Source organism: Mustela nigripes, chromosome 12, assembly GCF_022355385.1.
Source record: "Mustela nigripes isolate SB6536 chromosome 12, MUSNIG.SB6536, whole genome shotgun sequence".
NCBI lineage: Eukaryota > Metazoa > Chordata > Mammalia > Carnivora > Mustelidae > Mustela > Mustela nigripes.
In genome coordinates, this window is record NC_081568.1 from 85207315 (window position 1) to 85230411 (window position 23097).

At 42.5% G+C, this 23097-nt stretch overlaps 1 protein-coding gene across 10 annotated transcripts in view; it reads right to left on the reverse strand.

Moving 5' to 3' along the window:
* The window catches only part of ANKRD55 (ankyrin repeat domain 55), a 114213-nt gene that overhangs the window by 24701 nt on the left and 66415 nt on the right, over positions 1-23097 (reverse strand). For all 10 annotated transcript variants that reach the window (XM_059417894.1, XM_059417890.1, XM_059417893.1 and 7 more), the window contains 2 exons: positions 17533-17593; positions 2590-2718 (listed from right to left, as the gene is read on the reverse strand). In XM_059417894.1, the coding sequence (XP_059273877.1) occupies positions 2590-2718; positions 17533-17593 (190 nt within the window). The remainder of the gene's footprint in view (positions 1-2589; positions 2719-17532; positions 17594-23097) is intronic.

The window sequence follows — 23097 nt, forward strand, 5'->3', positions numbered from 1 at the left end:
TGGGTGAAATACAGAGGCTCTATTATTTGAAAGTGTCATGGCTTTAAACATGGGCTCATGTGGTCCAAAAGAAAGGCAGGAAGTTTGGAGAAAGGAATACATGACAACGGGAAATAGACTCACTCATGTGGAAAAACTGTAAAAGGAGCACAATGCTCGTCCTGTGCTATAAATGAACCAGAAGGCTAAAGGGGGCAAGTGTAATCATGGTTTCAGCTGACATTTGGAATTACCCTTAGTATTCTTGGCAGATTAAAGGGCAGGACACACCACTTCTGAATTTCACTGCTAACCACAAGGACAGAGAGGGAGCATGGTTCTCTTCCAAGTGTGATTCTGCACCTTTTAGGGATAGTCACTGATCTGCACTGAGGGAGGAACTGAAGAAAGTTCCTCAGAAGAGTTTGCCAACATATTTACATCTTCACGCATAGCATGTTTCATACAGTTGTAGGGGTTGTAGAAGGGACCTGTCTAGTTAATCCTTTTACCCCCAAAGGCAGATACACAGTGGGTGCTCAAGAAATATGTATTAGGCAATTGAGTAAACAAATGGATGGTGCAGTATGTTTATACCAAATCATGATCAAGATGCAAATATCTTAAGTATGAGTAGATAAGATTTCAGTACCCATTACTATGAATTCATTTATCATAGCAGTTTTCAACCCTCAGTGCACATTTCAATCTCCTGGGGTGAAGGGAAGCTTTAAAAAGTATGGATGCCTGGGCTCTATACCAGAACAACTAGCTGAAAATCTAGGGTGTGAGGTCTGTGTAACAGTATTGCTTAAAAGCCCTTTAGATGATTTTAAAGTGCAGACAGGACTGAAATCAATGTAGCACATTAAAAGCCCTATCATTTGGTAGAGAGAAAGAAGATGTGGGTATGATAATTAAGCTGTTGTGGAGGAAAGCAGTTACCATAACAAAAATGGTTATCTATTCTAATTACCTAGCACATTACACGTTGCTGTCATACACAAACTCTCATTCATACCCCAATGACACACAGACAGTTAATCCAAGAGGAACTGGTGATTTTTCTCAGATAAAAACCAGGTCTGTCAATGCAAACAGATTTTTTGAGTTGAGTACTGGGTGTTCTTTTCATTTTGCCAAATGGCCTCTTTGAGGATAAGAGCAGGGGCTCCCACCCCTGAAAAGTCCAAATCAGAAGGTCAGAAGTAGGGTCTGGGAACCTATCATTTTACAAGCACTGTGGCTGATTCCATTGCAAGGCTGGGACCCCAAGAGCAGCTCTAAATTGCAGGGGTGGGGTGGAGGACGTGGGAGCAGGGGTGTGAGCCCCATCCCAGATCTGTGGAATCCGAATGCCAGGGTGATGAGGGTGAATACAGAAATGCTTGATCTGGATACCACTCCCACCTCAGCTGAGGACCCGCACACAGGGCTGCTCAGCCAGAGGACCAGCCCGGCAGGGACTGGCATGGGAGATTAGATACTGAAAGTATGTAGGAGGATGCTACAGCAGGTGGGGAGGACAAAACAAGTTTTGCTCACTTTGCAGTTTTGCCCAGTGCTCGTCTTAGTACAGAATAACTAGAACCAAAGTTGGAGTTACAAAACCAGAGAAGTTTCCAAATCACTTCAGTTTCAATTTTACCTCGAGCCTGAAAGTGCCAGGTGCTCGTCTCTGGTATGCTTGGCACGTGAAACCATTAAGTGAAACCGCCAGCAGGGCAGGCAGAAACCCCCTCTCACAAGTGTCCTGGCAGCAGCTCGGCAAGGGTGCCTTTGTTGGGCTGATGAAGGTTAACAGTGTCTCTGCTTGGGTAGCAAAAGAATGGGCTGGCAACTTGGTTGAAATGATGCATAATACTACTGTCCTCTGAAGGACAGAGTACATGACTCTGAGTTAATCTATTCCTCTAAAATAGAAAGCACGCTAATAATGTTAGCTATGGGCATTCTCTCACCTTATTCTCACTTTCCCCTCTTTGGGCTGTAGACTTCTTGGGTCTATTCTGATTTCTTTGGTCATGTGTTCTAAGACAGACTCCCTTTTGTGATCACGGGATAGCGTTAAGAGGCATGATTTTCATTGCTCAGCCCAGAACTCAGGGTCACTTGGAGTAACTCTGCTTTGGAGGATTTGGAAGAAGAGAGTTATGGTCAAAAGACTTTGAAGAGCAAGTTTTCCTAATAAAACTTTGAAGGTTTATCCTGGTGTACTGTGAGCTACTTAGCAAGCATGCAGATGGAGAGAGTAAGAGAGCAAGCAAGAGAGGTGGGGTGTGTGTGTGTGTGTGTGCGCGCGTGCGCATGTGCCTGTGTGTATAACAGCCAAAGTAGGCTCTCTTCCCCCTCTGTACCTTGGAGGGGTTTCTTCTCCACAGATGGACTCAAATCCTCCAAAGTGACAGGTTTGTGGTCAGGCCCTTTGGACATGAAGGGACTGAAGAGGGCAGCGTGAATCTTCCTTGCTCTAGCACACATTTAACCTCCATCTCAGTGCAGTGGCTGCACCTTTGATAATTCCATCTTTCAGGTCTGATAAACTCAGAGACTTGTAACATGGCTTTACACCATCTAAACTTGAGACAAATTTACTGGTCAATTTCTCACCTGGACTGCCCAGTGGAGAGCTGTTTTAAAGTCTTTATCCACAAGCGTGGGGTCTGCTCCCTTCTTCAGCAGCATTTGAGTATGTTGAGGCTGGTTATGGAAAGCGGCCCAGTGGAGCGGTGTCATTCCCTACAAAACCACAGTCAGAAAGGGGAGAGGTGAGCACAGGCTATCAGGAAAGAAAAGGGAGGTCCCACTTTCTCCCCAGACCCAAGGGCCATCACCAGATACATTGGTTGCTGCCTGTTAGTTCAATCAGTCCTTAAGCCATTCAATCAACAGATACTTACTGAGGTTCTGCTTTGTGCCAGGAAAACAGGGATGGAGAATACTACAGAGAATTACCTAAACAAGATCCTTGCTCTCATGGGAACTGCAGTGTAGTAGAGGAAGACAGACAACAAATGGAAATGAGCAAAAGGATTTTCCAAGTTCTATAAAGAATGTGTATGGGGAGCTGTGAGAGAGTAATTGCAGGCTTAGTGACTGTACTAAGTGGGCTTCTAGGAGCCAGGCTGGGGGAACAGAGCAGCAAGCGCCAAGCCACAGAGGCAACCACTTGTGACTGGGGTCACGCTAAACTGCCATATCCCACCCACAGGGGGAGGGACACTGTTTTACTACAGTATCCTCAGTGGCTACAACAGAGACTGGATAAATAGTTGTTGAAGGAATGAATGGAGAAGGAGAGAGATCCATGTGAGACAAGTCTGGAGAGGGAGGCAGGGCTGATCCTGGGATGTAGGATGGGGGATACAAACTCTGTATAAAGCATTTAGATTTCATTCTGAGGTCTGTGAAAAGGCAGTGAAGGGTTTTAAGAGCATGTTGACATGATCTGATTTACACTGTTGGAAGAGATCACTCTGTGGCAGCTTGGATGAGTCCATCTGGTGAATCTCAGCTTCTTTCAGAGCTCGAAGTCACATGCTTTAGGCATCATTTAATAATACAATGAATGGGAAAGGTAACCATGAGGACAAGTATTATTTGGGAGTATACCATGAAAAGATGGCCTCTTTTCCTTGCCCACACTCTCAGTACACAAAGTATCTCTGAAATGACTCTAGATTAAGATGCTTGGTAAAGAGGGCAAAGAGTATGGGCAGCTTTAAAGTTCTTTTCATAGTCATCTCTGCACATAATATAAAGCTGAGAGTCTAATACTTATCAATGCTATGGTCTTTATGAGTTCTTATGTACATTTTTCACTGAATCCTCTAAACAATCTTCCGAATTAAGTACTGTGCTGAACTCCACTATGTGTTCACCAAACTCTATGTCCTCTTCCTCCAGGGTGCACAGGGTACATTCCCCAGCCTCCCAGCAGATAGGGGTGGCCTTGAAACTGAGTCCTGATCATTGCAACATGGACAGAGTGGGAGGAAGCTCATCACAGGCCTGCCTAGAAAACAAAACCCACAGGGTCTCCTCCCCTTCCTTCTCTCTTTCCTCATCCGACAAATGAATGCAGCCAGCAAGACTGGAGAAGACTCCAGAACCATGTAATTATGACACTTAGGACCTGACTGATGAAGGAGAGTAAGGCTACCCTGTGATCCAGGATTGGACTATGATTGTAGCAAGAAAGAAGCTTTAACTGTGCCAGGCCCCTGAGATTTTGAGTTTATTATTGTAGCAATGGGCCAACTCTGATAGGTGCTGCTATCCTCCTTGTTTTATGGAAGAGGAAGCTGAGCTCTAGAGCAATTCCCAAGTCTGTGAGTGAGAATCTAGGGTTTGAGGTTTATGGGACACTGGGATGAGAATGTCAATCCCCTTGACCAGGTCAAAAATTCTAAATCATTATACTATGGCCTGTTTTCAAGTTGCGAGGCTCACACAAGTGAGATACGCTCTTGAGAATACTTCAAGAAATTAGTTACATTTGGAAAAGAAGGCTACACTATTGGAACACAACCTGGATCCTCGCCAATGTGAGTGGGGTCGAGTATGGTTCTATAAGAAAACTCCATGAGATGGAGGGCAAGAGTCTTCCTGGGCCAATGACTCCTGGAATAAACATGGGAGGATCCCTGGAGCTCACTCAGGGCCTCCACTTAGATCTGATAAGTGTGGAGAATCCTTAACTTGCTCTTGTCATTTAAAGCTAAGAGATAAGGCTTGGTAGCACAAAGGCTAGAGCCTTGGACTTCCGAACTAAGAGATAATCGTTCTGTCACAGTTTATTGCCTGCAGGTGGCCCACATCCTGCACTTGGCCTACATTCTGCACGTAGCTCACATCTCACACGCCCTTCATGTCCTGCTTGTAAATCTATATTCTGTTTGTAACCAGATCTTATGTAAAGTATAAAAGAAGTGATTGAAAAAAAAAAAAAGTCATCTACTGGTCACTGATCATCAGTCGATAACTCCCCATCATTTGAGCTCTGATCACCAGGTTTCTCCTTCACGTAGGTGACAAGTGACACCTGAACAAGGACCTGAAATTGACAAATAGTAACGCAGTGATCTGGAGACCTCACAGGAAGAGGTAAGTGAGAATGATGGGGCAGAATCAAAGTTGTGTGCAGTATTTCCTAGCATTAATACAACACCTTTTATATCAGGGAGGTGCTCGAGTGTCCAGTGGTCGATTAAGAGCTTGTTGGGATACTACTTGTGAATATAATCCTTGGTTTTCCAATGAAGGGATCCTTGGAAGAGGCAGTTTGGGAGCATGCGTGCCATAATGTGGAAAAGGCTTACAGATGAGGTGAAAAAAATTTTATGGAGTTTTGGGTTATATGGGCATTGGTAAATTTTAATTTTGGGAAGGAAACATCAGGAAGATGATTTTAAGGCTGAAACAGCCACTTCTTTACATACATTTGAGTTAGATGATGAAACAACCCGACAAATTCAACCCGAAAGTAAAAAAATTATTTCTCTGCAGAAAGGACAAATGCCATGTTTCTCCTTTGGCCACTGCATCTTTGATTCCCTTTGGGGATGAGGATGAGGAAATAGCAGCAGACCTCTTTGGGGATCAGTGAAATGACAGTGGGTTCGATGATTTACGCACGCTACATTTAGGACCAACAAAAACTAAAAAACACGATCCTGTTTCTACACCATCTTGCCCCCATGAGCTGCACTTAGTTTTCCCTGTAACTTTCAGGCTAATAGGCCAAATACTTAGGACGGGATGCCGATGAAGACTGTAAGAGTTAAAGGCGTGTCCCATGTACAGATCTACTTCTCCATATTAATAGGAATATTTATCCAGTTGGAGCAGTAATGCCTGCTGGATAACCTGTGATTTTCAACTCATAAGTAAAATGGTATTAGTCTTCTCTGAACTTCTACAATGGAAAATGTGGTGTGGCTTTCTGAGGAGGCAAATGAAAAATTCAGGAGTTCAGGACAGAGGGAATGTTACAGCTGTTACTCAACATGGGAACAGGAGCTTGGACGACGTCTAATCATCAAACTCCTAACATTCCTCCTGCAGCCCTTCCCTGCATGTGTGATGTGGCCCTACAAGCCTGGCAAAAAATTAATTCGGATGCTGATTATACTCCCAGTTAAACAAAAATCCAACAAGGGCCTAAAGAGCCATACATTGATTTTATTGGCGGGTTAAAAGAATCACTGGAAACGCAGGTAAGAGGAAAGCAAATTCAGGAAATACTCTTAAAACAATTAGCATATGATAGTGCTAATGAAGACTCCCAGGCCCTGATTTAACCTCTGAGAATCTGGCAATGTCCTGGATTATTGAAAAGCTTGTCGTAATGTTGGATCCTTTAAACATCAGGCCTGAGGAACAGCATTAGAAACCATGGCTGTTCAAAACAATTGCAGGCAAAATGTTAATTGTGGACAAACGGGATATATAAACCATGCCATCTCCCTCCCTGTCTGATTGCTCCCTCTTCTGCCAATCACCCGAATAAATCCAGGATTCAACCCCGTAATGTTTTTCCCCTACTGTTGACAACGCAAGCAAACATTGGGCTAAGAAATGCAAGTCAAAAACCAGTAGAGATGGAAATCCTTCTGCGAATCCTCATCTGGGAAACGTTTCCCTAAGGGGCCAACCCCAGGCCCCAATTAATGTGGGGTCACAGAATTTCCTATTCAGTTTGTACCCAAAAGCGACTCTCAGTTAATGGACTTAGTCCCTGTTACTCAGGGGAGTGCTGCCTTTGGTATCCCTCTTCCTAAGGCTTGCTTTATATGTCCATCTCAATGTCCTTATAAATTGTCAACAAACCAATATGGACCTCTACCCCCAAATATGGCTGGTCTCCTGCTTGAACGGAGTAGCTTAACTATGAAAGGAGTTACAGTACGTACGTAAGGAGTCAGACTCTGGTTATTATGGTGAGATTCAAATTATGGTTTCTGTCACTGTTCCTGGACCTTTTCGGCAGGCAAACCAAGTCACCCAACTTTTGTTACTTCCCTATATTAAAGCCTACTCAATCTTCAAACTTCAGGGAAGGAGAGTTCAGCAGTACTAATAAAAAGATTCATTTTTCTGAGAAACTGTAGGAAGTTGACCCCAAATGAAGTTTCTAGTAAGGGACGAACATGTGAAGGGCTCTTAGATTCTGGAGCAGATATTTCCATCCTTTCTTGTCTGTGTTGGCCACGCCAATGACCTACAATGCCTGCTGATAATGCCCTTGAGGGGTCTTGGCTATGTAACCACTCAACTGAGACAAAGCAGCTGACCTCTGCCCTGTGTGAACCAGAGGGATTACAAGATCATATTCAACCTTATTTACGTGTTATTGATAAATTATTTCCAGATTTTTCTGGGCAGTTCTCAGTCCTCCCAAGTCCTTTACTGCCGTCAGCTCTATTGCAATGTTTCAGCATTACGGGGGTCCCTACTACCATAAAAAACGAAGGCACCAGCTTACCCAAGCTACAGACTTCACTGCCTTTTGTTCTGTTTGGCAGATTCATCATATTACAGTTAAAACCCACAAGGATAAGGTAGAGTTGAACGAGCTCATTTTACACTAAAACTGCAATTACTAAGCAAAAAAGGGGGAAACCCCAAGGATGTTTTAGCACTCTATTTACTCTTAATTTTTTGAATTTATGCCAAGGCAACAGTCCGGCAGCCGCAGAAAAACTTCTCACAATCACAGCAATCCCTTGAAGCATCTATTCTATTTGGTTCAAATCTTTTAATGAATGGCTTCCTGGCCTCCTATTAAGGAAAGGCAAATGGTCTGTTCTTATTTCCTCAGATAACGGTGATGGAGCCTCTGAAACACTATGGTTTCCTCCTTGGCTCATCAGGCCCCAGAAAAACCAATGACCCCGCTGATAACCACTGCATCCCCGATTTCTGAGAAAGATCTGGAGGACAGGAGATGGAGGTGGTCACTCAGAAGAGTCACTTGTGATTGGACTGTGACATCTTTTTGTATTACCCCTGCAAAATATAATAGTACTCATTATGAATGGGATAAGATCAAATATCATTTACAAGATTTACGAGGGACTCTATCTCTTGACCAAGGACTCCAGCAGGAGATTTTTGAAACCTTTTGAAACAAATTGCCAGGCTTTCCTTGTGAGAATCTTGTTACAGGGATTGCTGAGGCACTGCAGGGCCTTGACCATTGAGCTTGGTTTCAGAGTATTATGCATTGTTTTGGGAGCAGGAGTTAGCTTGCTAATACAGTTTATGTCTATTTCTTAAAGGGTACTGATGTCTCAAACGACAAGTGACCTCAAACAATGAGTGAACAAATAGGTGTCTAGCTTGGAACTGGCTCTTAAGATACTGCAATTAAAAAACAAAAGAATCACTGGAACCAAACTGGACCCTCGGCAATGTGACTGGGATGGAGTAGGATCCTATGCAAAAAACTCCAGGAGATGGAGGGCAAAAGTCTTCCTGGGCCAATGACCCCCAGAATAAATATGGGAGGATCCCCAGAGCGCTTTCATGGCGTCCTCCTAGATCTGATAAGTGTGGAGAATCCTTAACTTGGCCTTGTTTTTTAAAGCTAAGAGATTCCTTCACATACCATACTTCATTGCCTACTTGTAGCCCACCTCCCAGATACAGCTCACATCTTACACGCAGTTCATGTCCTGCACATAAATCTAGATCCTGTTTGTAACCCGATTTTGTGTAAAGTGATAGTAAGAAAAGTGTCTACTGATACCGTTAGTCCCCACAGTCCCCCCATCATTTCGGCTGTGATCACCAGGATCCCCACCTTGCAAAGGTGACATTATACAAATGCAGGAGAACTTCTTTTTCGTATTGTGACAGCTGAGTATTCACTGAGGATTCAGAATAACTCCCTGCATTTCAAGTCCTGTTCATTATAAATGTGGCACACTGGAGGTAGAAATCTAGACTCAGCGGGAATCTTATTTTTATCACTCATGGATTTTCCTTTCCCAGTGCTTAGTCTTGTTTGCTTCAGACTCATACTGGTTTCAGCTACCAGTATTCAGTGTTAGACATCAAAACTGGAAGTCACTGCAGTGTAAACTCTGAGGATAGGTCCTTGTCTGCTGTCTGAAGGCTTAGAGCTTAGAACAGTGTCAGGAATATTGTAGGTGCTAAATAAGTTATTTAAAATAAATGACTTCTTAACCATCCTTGATTAAATTGTTTTGCTTTTGCAAATTTTAGCTTTGCTTTTAAAAACTGCATAAATAAAAAGCAAAACCTGACTTCTCCTTTATAGAGAATCAGTTTGTCTGATACCTCATTGTTACCAACTCTTCATCTGAAATCTAGAATTTTTGATCAGTTCTCCAAATAGGTATATGGCTATCACTCTGTGCATAGGTATGATTTACTGATACGTGAACTCAATGTGAAAATAACGTTTATGAACTAGATTCTGGTTATGCACTGCTAATCCTTGTCTCCTAAACAACAACTGTTAAACTTCTAGAGTTACTTCCTTAAAAAAAAAAACCCACCCCCTTCCAAAAAAACCTTAAAAACCCCAACTTCTGCATCTTTTGGTAAAGTGGTAGGGTGGGGAGAAACACTAGCACTTTTCATATAGCTACTTGCAGCCAAGAAATTTATATTACCTTAACCATATTTATAGATGTAGTCCTTAAGGGGTAGACTTTCATAGCCCCGTTTTACAGGTGAAGAAACCAAAACACAGTTTAAGTAATTTGCCTATGGTACGGATATGTGCCATAGTTGGGATTCAAATCCAGGTCTCTTCAACCTTGGAGAATAACATTTCTTCCCACACATGGTGGTAGGCTTTCCTTTTGGAAGTGAGCTCAACTGCTGGAGAATGCTTTCCTCTGTGATATTAACTGGATTCAGATCTAACTTTCTGAAAGGGTTTTCACTTGTGTAAGGGTTGCCATCCTATATTTGTTGAATTCAGCATTGTTTCTAGGCTCTCAAAACAGCTGGCACATACTTTGGAAGGTACTGAACCATATATTTTCTCCCATCCCCCACCCTAGAATTTGGGTGACCATCTGACCCTAAATCAAGGAGGAATCATTCCATTCCTTCTTGAAATAATCATAAACACACACGTTATATGTATTACATACACTATAATACAAGTTGCAAACAAGTCAAAGGAACTTTGACATTGCTATTTTTTCAATTGGGCTAATGAGAAAAATAAATCCCTTTAGAATTAGTAATATGAAAACCAAAACTTGCAGAATCAGCTTCAGTGCAGGCCCTGGCATTGCATAACACACTGTTTAAGAGTGTGTTGCTACAACTTTTTTTTTTTTTTTTTTTTGCTACAACTGTCTGTCTCCAGACCAGAAGGCATCCCAGTTTCGTTACGTGAAGGCTGGTGGCCATTTAAGGGGCTGACTTCAGACTCAGACTGGTGTCTGCGTTAAGCTGTGATGCACTTAAAGGCAGAAGCTGTGGCTTCTTGGGCATGGTAAGCCCACAGCATCGAATGCAGTATTAAAGAAATACAGGAAGAATTAGTGAATTACAGGTTATCAAGGCTCCCTTGGTCTCAGAGTAGAAAATACCAGAGTGTCTTGGATGCAGTCCAGCCCTTTGTGTCCTAACTGTGGAGACCTTTTCTATCAATGCTCCCTACAATTTCGTTGAGGACTCAGTTGGACCTTCGAAGCATCAGGGGGCTGAAAACCCAGGAGCCATCTGCAGACATGTTGCAACAAACACCGAAGATGGTCCAGGTCAGAGTAGAACGCCACATTTTTTGAAAAAGTATTGGCTCAGAGACTAAAAAGTAACTGACACTTGAGAGCATAGCTCTCCACAATGTTTCAAAGGGACATGTTCAGTTTTAGTTGGCTTTGAATCCTTCTGGAGATTGCTGATGGGTCTGTGTTGGGTGTTGAGCAGGTTGCTTTGAAACGGCACTTTCATACAGATGAATTCTGTACCTTGAGCCTGTGTCACTGACATTTTAAGGGCTTACAAATCTTACCAATGTTTCAGAACTACCCCCCACCCCTGCCCCAAAACCACTCTTCTGTGTTTTCTGAACCAGAAATCTGGTTAAGTGCTCAGGATGGCACCTTTAAACTGGAATCTGCAGACCCAAGAAGCACAGAGGTTCGATGTGGCCAGGCACTTGCTACACCTCTCAACTTGGTGCTCTGGGGGGTAAAATTCTAGCAAGTCCTGAGAGGTCAGCAAAACCTAAAGGATCTAGAACTTCACAGAAGTCCAGCTTGGCTTTGCTTGACTTTCTAAATTTACAAACTATTAATCTCCTGATCACACATGACTACTCAAACAAAAGTTGTTTCTTCTAGACCAAAAAAAAAGGAAAAAATGATGTGCTTTAAAAGAATTTAAAAAATAGATGGTTAAAAATGGAGGACGAGGGACGCCTGGGTGGCTCAGTTGGTTGAGCAGCTGCCTTCGGCTCAGGTCATGATCCTAGCGTCCTGGGATCGAGTCCCACATCGGGCTCCTTGCTCGGCAGGGAGCCTGCTTCTCCCTCTGCCTCTGCCTGCCATTCTGTCTGCCTGTACTTGCTCTCTGCCCCCCTCTCTCTCTGATAAATAAATAAAATCTTTAAAAAAAAAAAATGGAGGACGAAAGCCATTTCCTTTCATTTTTATTTTAAAAATATATTATAGATCACAAAAATTAATAAATTATTTCATCATCTATGTTTTAGAGTTTTTCAATCTGGATAAGTTACGTTTATCATAATGGTCAAAAGATTATAAAGACTAAAAATAGATGGTGGGTTTTAGGACAGTAAGAATGACTGCTATTGATGATATTCTTTTAAAATGCTCCCTCTCTCCCTGTTGGGGCACCTGGGGGGCTCAGTCATTAAGGGTCTTTCTTAAGCTCAGGTCACGATCCTGGGGTCCTGGGATCGAGCCCTGCATTGGGCCCCCTGCATTGGGCTCCCTGCTCAGCAGGAAGCTGCTTCTCCCTCTCCCATTCCCCTGCTTGTGTTCCCTCTCTCACTGTGTCTCTGTCAAATAAAATCTTAAAAAATAAAAAATGCTTACCGTCTCCCTGTAATGACAAAAACTGTGTATCCAACAAAAACATAAAAATCCTTAGAGAGTTTTGTAATTTAAATGAGACCCTAACAGAAGAAAGGCTATGAAGAATAACTCAGGCCATGGAAGCAAAAGGGCAAATTTTAGTAAGAACAAACTTCTAAAGTAAAGCCTTGAGAATAGAGACCTAAGTTGTATTTATTTTTCAGCTAAACAGAACATCCTACATTCTGCACTAAACGGTGAACTATTAGAGCAGGAATCAAGCCTACATGTGACAAGGTAGGTACATAAATATTTTTTAATGAATAACACGACAACTTCCTCATTTCAAGCAGATCACTTTGGGAGGCTTACAGTTATTCCACTTGTTGATCAAAGTATTTTTGAAAGATCTTTTTTGGATATTCTGCAATATCCTGCAAAAAATATTCTGCAATATCCACTGCAGCAGGAGTTCTAGCCATGGATAGAAAACAGGCTTTGTGTGCTTAGATCAAAGAAATAAATTACATTTTTGCAATCACTAACTTCAAATGGAAATTTAGCATCTTCTTTAAATATGGATACAGGCAACCACTGTTAATGACACCTGTGACTTTGCCAATGATACAAATCACAGATGCTTTTGTATTGCCTTAATTAGCCCAGATATCTCAAAGTACTATTTCTATGCATCACTAGTACAGTGTTACTTGTCTGACTACTAAATCTTAATGTATTAACAAGCAAGCTTGCATATCACCATTGTAAATTTGATCTTTATAATATTTTGATACTGCTGTTTCAAAATAACTGGTTTCTCTTGTAATCCTATGTATATATAGTTTCAAGCATTTTTCTGTGGTTGGATCCATCATCTTCACCAGTGCACCAGAGGTGTCCATATCATAAAAATGGACAAGGACTCCTGGCCTAGCGTCTACAGCACATTTTTTGAAGATCCCAAATGATACAACGTCTTTTTCTTGAGAGTAGATTTTTGGCAATAATTAAAAGTCACCTGGGGAGTCAAATGTGATACATAAAATGAGTTGGGTCAATGAAACAAAGAGAAAGGGCCAATAAAATGGATTCTTCAAAAATTTGATAATTCCTTATCTACATATGTAAGTATATTTTTGAGGTGAGGGCTCTACTATGTGCAAGTTACTGAGCTAGAGTCTAGGGATCCAAAAAGAAAAAAGAAAAAAAAAAGCCTACCTTTAGACAGGGAAAGGAGAAGGTGAGGGTTCCTAAATTGCAGAGACTTTACTCCCATTTTTTTTTAAGGTATTCATTTTTAGGATAAAAATTCTGGAGCATTAAAAAAATTTCACTTCATTATTTTCCCTCTTGCTAACTGTAAAGTAAAATGATTTCTAGAGTCAGGCACTGTTTCTGTTGATTTTGCCTTGACAGTGCACAGTCTCTGTTTATGATTATGTCTTAAGGATGTTTTAAGTGAATTTAATGCTAAGAATTATATCCAAAGATTCACATCTGTTTTTGCAATTTGGATTTTTTTTTTTCTCAGAGCACTGTTAGAATGAAAGTTTGGTCATTGTCAGGTCACTTACAAAAATCTACTTATATCAGAATGTGCGTTCAACACAGGTTTAACGATGTACCCTAAATACAGTTAAAAGCAGTGCTTCTCTGGATAAATGCATTAAAAGTTCTAAATGAGCTGCCATTAAATTAGTCTGTAGCCCCTTTTGATGAGGCACTCTTCCTGTCAAGGCTAAAATGAGAGCAAGAGAGGTTAGATTCCAGGAGTTTAGCAACTTGTCAGCTCCCTTTAACTGCAACAGACAGCTACTCTGTATGTCAGTGATTCCTCTGAGGTCCAGAAGAACAAAGGCACAAAGGACAGTCTGACCCATTTTGCCTTTCCCACAGGGTCAAACTCTGCAGTGTAGATAGCCGGTTGTAAATAAGTCACTTGACAATTAAGCTCAGTGGTCAATGAAACAGGAAAAACAAACAGATCATTAGAACAGAACAATTACAAAAAAACTTAGCATAATGTAATTATGCCTTGTGGGCTTCGGGGTGGGCCTTCTTTAAAAAGGCCTCAAAAGCAGAAGCAGAAAGGAATAAGAAGATTACTTTGATTATATCATATTTTAAAATTCCTGTACTAGAAAAGATACCACAGACAGTTCTAAAAGGAGTCATGCACTGCGAAAAATTATTTGTAATCCAACAGCAAACAAAGTTAATGTTCAGAATAGAAAATAAATGACAAAGTAGCCCAATAAATGAATGGACAAAAAAATCTAAAAGAGGCAAGTCATAAAAAGATACAAAAATGGCCTTTATGCCTATGTAATGGTACTCAGTCTCATTAACTATCGGGGAAATGCAAATTAAAACAAGAAAATATGACCAGCACGCTATTCAACCGCAGGTAGAGCTATAAATTGATACAGCCTGGAGAAGCACCAGGCGTGTGTATAAAAAACAAAAATGTACACCCCGCTTCCCACCACTGGTTTTCTAGAGAAATGATTGTGTAAAATACTCAACGAGGCTTGTATGAGACACTCTTTAGAGGAGTGTTTGTGATGGTGAAAAACCGGAGACAGCCTAAATATACATTCATAGGGGAATATCAACATAAACGGAGGTATTTTCATAGTGCGGAACATCATGAAGCCATTAGAAGGAATGAGCCAGATCTGTACATTATTGATATGAATAGAGCTCTAAGACATTCTGTTGGGTGAGAAACCAAAGTTGTAGAACAACATAGGGAGTGTGATACCTTTTATGTTACAGTCCACGGGGTCTGTGGTTATATAAAAGACATTGGGAAAGAGACACATCAGACAGTCATTACCTAGGGGCTAAGGTGGTAGGGTGGAAGTAATTGAGGACTATCATTACTTGTAATATTTAAATTTGTAAAAAAGCAAATGTGTTTACATATTACACAAGTAAAAACTAATAATGTAAAAAAAATTGTGTTAAGCCCCTGAGCTCAGATCAAGACAGCCACTAAAGTGATAATCACTTCCCTGATAATGAAGTTTTACCTCATGTTTTATTTTACCTGAACAGGAGAGGTGCTTGCTTTCTCTATTTGGTAGTTTCAGTTTATAACCTATCTCCTAATGAAATTAGATTTCTACTAAGTGATCCTTTAATTTTCAATCGTTATTGTGATAAGCTTGGGGGTCCTTCAGTTATTCTTGGAGAATAATTTCATTCAGACTCTACAGAGGAATGCCTTGCTCTTTCCACTTGTATTAGACAGCCTTAATGCTTCAATAGCAGCGGTAACTTACTTTTTCCCTCATTTCTCTTGCCTTTAATCTTTTCTCCTTCCTGTTACTTAACAGATGCAGGGAGTGGGGTGGTGCTGTGTGCATGTGCCTATGCTTTAATTGTTGTCCCGTCATATATAATGGAGAATCACTGTGCTTGGAGCTCGCTGGCAAAGTGATTGGGGGAGGGGGAGAGTGGGCCATTGCTGTTCAGAACCTGAGAAGCCGAGTGTAGGAAATCTGCCAAGGTGGTGAATGAAAAAAAGCCTTTGCTGTGTTCTCTCCATGTTAGAAGTGTCCTCATTTCCTAGTGGTTAAGAGCTTCTAGCCCTTACAAATGTATATGGATTGACTCGTAAGATCATTGCCCTGTGTGTGTGTGTGTGTGTGTGTGTGTATGGGTATATGTGTGTATACACACACACATTTTAAACACAGACAAGCATTAGCAGTTGGCTTAGATGGATTTCAGGCGCGCTGTGACACGTCCCAAAGAGGAAGCTGCAACACTGGCTGTTAAGTGTCCTTTTGAGGTCCTGTTCTCTGCGCATAAAAGCCACAGTGGGAGGAATCTCTTTTGAGAGGTTACTTTGCATAAGAAGGAAGTGGAGACATTTCCAATATTTAGCACATACTATCTGAGAAGTGTAACAGTTACCATTGTTAGAAATACCTGGGTCTGCTTTCACTGTTCCCAGCAGCCAGGGGCCTTGCAGGGTGGGGAAGAATAGGGAACCATCACTTTGCCAGATGATGTTCTTTTAGCTGAAGACTGAACTGAGTTGGAACTAAGCTTTAGGGTATGAATGAGTGAATTTGACCCCTTCCTAAGAAAAGTCAGTTTTGTTGGGTGGGGGTACAAGTTGGAGGTAGAGGAAGTTGATTGTCAACTTTCCCAAACTTCAGAAGTTCGTGATCAGTTAGTAAAAACTGCACCACTTAGGATGACTGGGTGGTTCAGTCAGTTAAGCAACTGCCTTTGGCTCAGGTTATGATGCTGGGGTCCTGCGATAGAGTCCCACATTGGGCTCCCTGCTCTGGTAGAAGCCTGCTTCTCCCTCTGCCTGCTGCTCCCCATGCTTATACGTGCCCTCTCTCTCTCACAAATAAAAATCTTAAAAACAAAACGGCACCACTCAAGCTGCCTGCTTTCACACCATGGGCAGAGTGGTCAGAGTGTGCTCTCTCATCGCTGGCTCTCATTTTTAAAGCGGAAGTTCAGAACAGTGTAAACCTCATATTCTTAGGGTTTTGCTTTAAGTCCCTGAAGACATGGGGAGTGAAAGCAGCGTGTGACCACTGAGTCAGGGTGGTGTCCAACCTCAGACTGAGGTGGTGAAGAAGGGGCTTTTCAGTGTGGTCATTAATGCTAAGCCAGCTGGGAGGAAACCCTGTCATCAGAAAACTCAAGAAAGGCTAGGGGCCCAGCCCCCATTAGGGCACGTCCTCCTACAACTGCTGTCTATGGCCACCTGGTTTCCTTGAAAACAGTATAATTTGGGATTTTCACACATAGGCATTTTCAATGCTATCACACTTTCTCAATTATCAGACATTCTTAGTAGAGTGAAGCCAAACCAAGCACATAATATATTAAAAAACCAACAACATTAAAACATTTAAATCTGGTTAAAGAAAACAGGCTGGGTCATGAAAATCAGTCCTGTTTTTAATTTAAAGAGTTAAGTAGCTAGAATAAGACCCTGAGCTACGCTGTGGCAGCTCTGCCTGGTATCTGGTAACACTCAGGCAGGGATTTTGTTTGCGAGTACTGTATTGTCGTCTTGGAAGACTTCTGTTGTGTCTGCCACATAAAGGAAACAGCAACAGTGATCGCTGGTGTTAATGATGTGGCCTCCGGCGCATGGAGCCTGGAATTATCTGTCATCTTTCTCTCAAAGGGAGAGCAATGGCAGCTTGCCCTTGAAGTTTCTGGCTCAAGAAGACAGGAAAGAGCAACATTTATTTCTCAATATCCAGAGGGAAATTACAAAATTTCAGTGGTATGATAGATGCTTAAGTATTTAATGCAAAAAAAATCCTATCCCAGTAGAAGCTACCCATAACCAGGGTGTGGATAAATTTCTGCCTGAGGGTTACTAGTCGAGACACAAGCTCCCCTCTCAGGGTGGGAGCCCACAAATGTGCTCCATCCCCTCCCTGAACCTGTATGATAGGAAGCACAGGTTGAGAAAAGCCCTTCCTTCTACTCTGACAGGTGCAATGGCCAACTGTTCTTGAGAGGGCAGGCTCACCTCATTGTCCTGGTGATTAATCTCGCTGAGATTTGACTGTTGCACCAAGACTGTTAGGAGCCTGTGAAGAAAAATAGAAAGGCTCAAAAGAACAATCTGTATGAGGACATAACATTAGAAAGACAGTCCACTGAATGCCTCCAAATGAAGATGGGCTGCTTCTGCTTACCTAGGGGAAAGAGCCATAGAAAAGGCAGTGTGATCAGTGAGAAGGCACCTGGGGGGATTCCTCTGCCTCTGTCCTCCAACCTTTTTTCCATCTGAGTGACTCAGGTCAGGGTAGGGTGCAAATGGCATGGAGAAGATGAATTTTCAGGCTTGTTTTACTCACCAGACCTGTTCTGTGTGACACTTGAAGAACTAAAGCCCTCCACTACTTATTCTTTATTCTTTTACATATTCTTTTACAACTGTATACAATGCTTTCAAATTGCTTCACCACTCGCTACGTGGGTCATGCCTTTTAAATGTATAGATTTTAAAAGGAGACAGCATTTACAACTTTGTGTATTTTTTGCAAAACATACAGATATCTAAGCATGAAATGACATTACTCAATGTGAAACAACAATCAGTGTTTCTCAAGTTCAAGTGTTTATCGCAGTTGGGTCTCACACTTGAATGACCTTGGTGAGCACTGTGGGAGAGAAGTGACTGAGTGTAGTGGTTAGGGACTCATAATCTGGAGCCAGACTGTGTGGGTTCACATCCCAGCCCTGCTACTGACCAGCTTTGTGACCCCAGGCAAGTGCCTTAACCTTTCTGTGCCTAAAAGTCCTCATCTGTAAAAGAGGGGTGATAAAAAGTGCCTAGTTTAGAGCTCAGAGTGCAGATTAAATGAGTTAATGCATACAGCATTTATAGCATGCCTGGAACACAGCAAGTGTTATTTCTAGTACACTTAACCCTAAAATTTTTAAAAAATATTTTATTTATTTATTTGAGAGAGAGAGAGCAGGAGTGAAGGGGGAGGAAGGGAGAGAAACACACTCCTCACTGAGCAAAGAGCCCAATGCGGGTCTCCATCCAAGGACCCTGGCATCATGACCTGAGCTGAAGGCGGACTCTTCACCACCTGAGCCACCTAGGCACCCCGACCCTAGATTTTAACCCTGGCTCCATCTCAGAATCACCATCGGAAATTTTTTTAAAACCACAAATACCTGGATTCTATATTCAGGGTTTCTGACTCAGTAGGTCTGGAGAGCTCAGCTTTCAGAGTTGAAAAGGGCTTGTTCAGGAAATTCTGGTAAACAGGAATGAAAACCATCGAGACAGGTAATGAATGAATTAATCAATGGATACTCATTGCTATGAACTGAATTCTGTCCCTTCCCCCTCCAAATTAATAAGGCTCTGACCTCCAGTGCCTTAAAATGTGACTGTACTTGGAGACTGAGCCTTTAAAGAGGTAATTAAGTTAAAATGAAGCCATTAGGGCGGATCCTAATCCAGGTCAGCACTGTGGGAGAGAAGTGACTGAGTGTAGTGGTTAGGGACTCATAATTTGACTTGATGTTCTCAGAAGAAGAGATTAGGGCACAGCAGAAACACACCAAGGGGTAGGGGATCATAGAGAAAGACTATGTCAAAAGGCAGCAAGAAGGTGATTCTCTGCAAGCCAAGGGTAAACTTCCACCTCCAGAAATTTGAAAAGATACATTTCTGTTGCTTCAGCCATCCAGTCTATGCTACTCTGTTAGGGAAGTTCTACCAAACTAATATACCCAGTCAAGATGATAAAGGATCGTCTATGGGGAGACAGTGAAGGTAATTAATTTTGGAAGAATTATTTGAAGAAATGAAATGGTTTAGGCTTTCCCTCATATTTTCATTGTGTCTCAGCTTAGATGCCATGTAGTCCTGAGTGTTAAATTGCTATCTGCAATAGAAGAGAAAGTTCCATGTTTCATTAGTGGTAAATGTAACAGAGCTTAATTAGGGATACCCTTCTAGTTATTCGCTGTGGAGGTAAAATAATCAAGAAGCCCAAGGTTTAAAACTAGTCTTATCACTGTCTTTTGGGGAGCTGGGATAATGCTGTGATTTAATTCTGCATGACCTCTCTGAGCTTCTGTATCCTCACGTTTATCATGGCGATAATGGCATGGGGATCACGTGGTAAGGACTGAATAATGAAACAGGCATAAAGCTCTTAGTACAGTGACTTGAACAAGGTCTCTAAATGCAAGCTTTCTAAATTCTAAAATTCCTCCATCTAGTGGGATGAGGCTATAAAAATAATTGCACTTATGGATAATGCTGTTTTTATCTTCATAATTACATTTCATTCCTGGATATATTTTCTCTTATAGTTTCTTTATAAGGCTGGAAGGCAACTGGCAACAGACTTTCTTCTCTCTCTTTACTGGCCATTGTTTAAGCTCTATGGCTCATTTGGTCTAAAGTGTGGGGGGAGAGTAGGAGGGAAAAGCAAGAGGTCAGCTGTGGTCCAGTCTGGTTATCCTCAGCTAACCCTGAGCAAACTGAGATCATATGTAGCTAGACGGCATCTCCTGGGACTGCCCCAGAGCAGCGATCACACTGAAGGAAGTTAGGCTCTGACCAGATGGGAATGAGGGAAGGGAGGGCAAGACCTCTTGTCATGTCCTGGGGATGCCTCCAAGAGGGCATGGGATGAATCCTCTACCTGGATATTTCTCTGTTTGCTGCTTAAATCCATTTGCTACCCTGCAATGTCTTTATCATGCAGGCTCTGACTTCTCTCTGAGTTTAGCCAGGAGAGCTGACAGGAGAGAGGAGGGAAGCCACTTCCTCTTCTGACTTCTTTCTTATACCAAAAACCAGGGCTCCTGGTAGGTGGACCCTCTTCTCCAGGCAGAGTTCTCAGCAGGACCAATAATAGCTCCCTTTCTTGTCCCTCTGGCCTAGGGGTGGAACATTTTCTTGTTTTGGGGCGGGATGGTGGTGGAGGGGAAGGTGAAGTGGGGAATTATGTTACCATCTCCCATTAGTTAATTTTCAGTAGTCTTCCATGAAGCTTTGTACAGTTACCTTCTCCTATTCCACAACTTCCCTCTTAGGACCTTGATAGATACATGCCAATCTATTCTTGCTTCATACAGTTTGATTCCTAAGTCATTGATTTTCAAAGATGGACAAAGAGTCATTGATTTTCAAAGATGGACACAAATTTACAGATAAGTATGCTCGTTCTCTCTCTCTTTTTGGCAGAGCAAATGACTTGAGCCCCAACTTTGTAGGGCCATCCTGCATTGCCTTGGTGGTGATCCAGCCTAGACTAGAAAGCAGGTATTTGGTTCCCGGCCTGGGGCTTCCATGATGTTCCATGGTACAGGGGTAATCTGCCAGGAGCAGGTCCCACATCTGTCTTAATTACCAGAGGACTTGCAGACCTCTTAGTTTTGTTTTCTCAGAGCCCTCGTTCTGTGCTAAGGTGGCTCAGGAGTATTTCTCCCAGAACCCCCAAACTAGTCTCCTCTAAGCACCAGCTCTGTCCTATTCTCAACTCTCTAGGGAGCAGCACAAAGCCTCCCTCATCCCAGGTAGCAGGACAGTAGGTAAACGCCCAGCAGAAGCACTCCTAGACAGGCAGCATGGTGAGTGGTAAGACAACAGATGCTAGGGCCAGACTGCCTCCATTGGAATCCCTGCTCCATTACCAGCCAGCCAGTAAACTTAGGCAAGCTAGGAAACTCTCAGTGCCCGTATTTTCTTACCTTTGAAACAGAAGTAATAATAACACCTACTACTTAAAGATCTGTTGTGATTTTAAGTGTGTCAATACATAAAAAGCACTTAGAATGACATTTACAAGTTCTCTATGATTTAATAATTTTTATTTTTATTTTTTAAAAGATTTTATTTATTTATTTGATAGAGATCACAAGTAGGCAGAGAGGCAGGCAGAGAGAGAGAGAGCGGGGAAACTGGCTCCCCACTGAGCAGAGAGCCTGATATGGGGCTCGATCCCAGGATCCTGAGATCATGACCTGAGCCAAAGGCAGAGGCTTAAACCACTGAGCCATCCAGGAGCCCCTGATTTAATAATTTTTAGAGAGAGAGTGTGGTAGGTGGGCAGAGGGGGAGAGAGAGAATCTCAAGCAGGCGCCATACCCAGCATCAAGCCCATGTGAAGCTTGATCTCGTGACCCTGAGATCATGACCTGAACCAAAACCAAGAGTTGGACTCTCAACCAAATGAGGCACCCTGGCATCCCTAATTTAATAATTTTTTAAAAATACCTACTCTTGGGGCGCCTGGGTGGCTCAGTGGGTTAAGCCGCTGCCTTCGGCTCAGGTCATGATCTCAGGGTCCTGGGATCGAGTCCCGCATCGGGCTCTCTGCTCAGCAGGGAGCCTGCTTCCTTCTCTCTCTCTCTCTGCCTGCCTCTCAGTGTACTTGTAATTTCTCTCTGTCAAATAAATAAAATCTTTAAAAAAAAAAAAAAAAAAAAAAAAAAATACCTACTCTTTATGTTTGGGGAACCCCCTAGGTGATTGGGAGGCCGGAGATCAACTAGATGTATGCTCAAGTGGGAGCGGCTTGCCTCTTTGGGCTTCTCTATTTTGCTGGCTCCTTGGGCTCACAGCCCTGGATCTGACCAGCACAGTGATGGCTGGGGAAAAGGGTCCCTAAGTTTAGCTGTCTGCCCTCCTGTTCCTAAAGCTGCTGATGTGGGGAGTATGCTGTAATACAGCACTCACCCACAGATTAGTATACATCACCTGGCAACTCGAGAAAGGACCCCAAAGAAATAATTTCCTTCTTCCCTCTGTCTGTCATCAAGAGCCATGAAAAGAGGCAGAGCCTCTGGCACTCCGGCAGGGGGGAAAAAAAGATTGTGCCAGTAACCATGGAAACCATGAAAAAGACTGTGCTGTGAGCCCTGTGGCTGCATTCAGAAGAAATCATTGCTCGCCTTCCAATGCTAGTATGTGCAGCCCTGTACAAACACAGCTCCTTTCTCTTTGGAGCTTCATCTTAACCCACTTTCACGCGGTGCCCTCTGAATCTCCAAGCCAAGGAAGCAAGAAAAGCCATGGCGAGCTGAAAGGGAGAAAACGTGGACCTACTGAGAACTGAGGGTTCAAAGCAGAAAAGGGAACCATGAGATAAAACCTGCACTCCTTTGCTTTTGTCCACCACCTGGCTTTCCTGTTCATAATTATAAATCCCTTATTCCTCCATCAGTTGAAATCCCCACTGAGCTGCAGCTTAGCTAAGGCTGTGTATTGGAACTTGTTGGTTTGTTCGTGAGTGTTTCCATCACAGAATCTTGCTGGGAACACAGGGCTAATGGAGGTGACCCCCTGGCTTGTTGATAAGCAGCTACTGTCTGAGGCTTCACTCTAAACAACCTCCAGTTGAGCACTGAGTAGAAGAAGCATGCTATTTGGAAATCTGAGGGTTATCAGATTTTTAAAATGAGTATCAATACCTGAGTTTAAGGACACAATGTGGCCTGTACATATATGTTTTATGATCAGGGGACAAGTAGAGATGAATGTGCACCAGCAAGGTGGGGAAGGGAGTTGCAGGGGAGCTGAATGGTTGAGTTGATCTTTGGATTCTAAAGACTA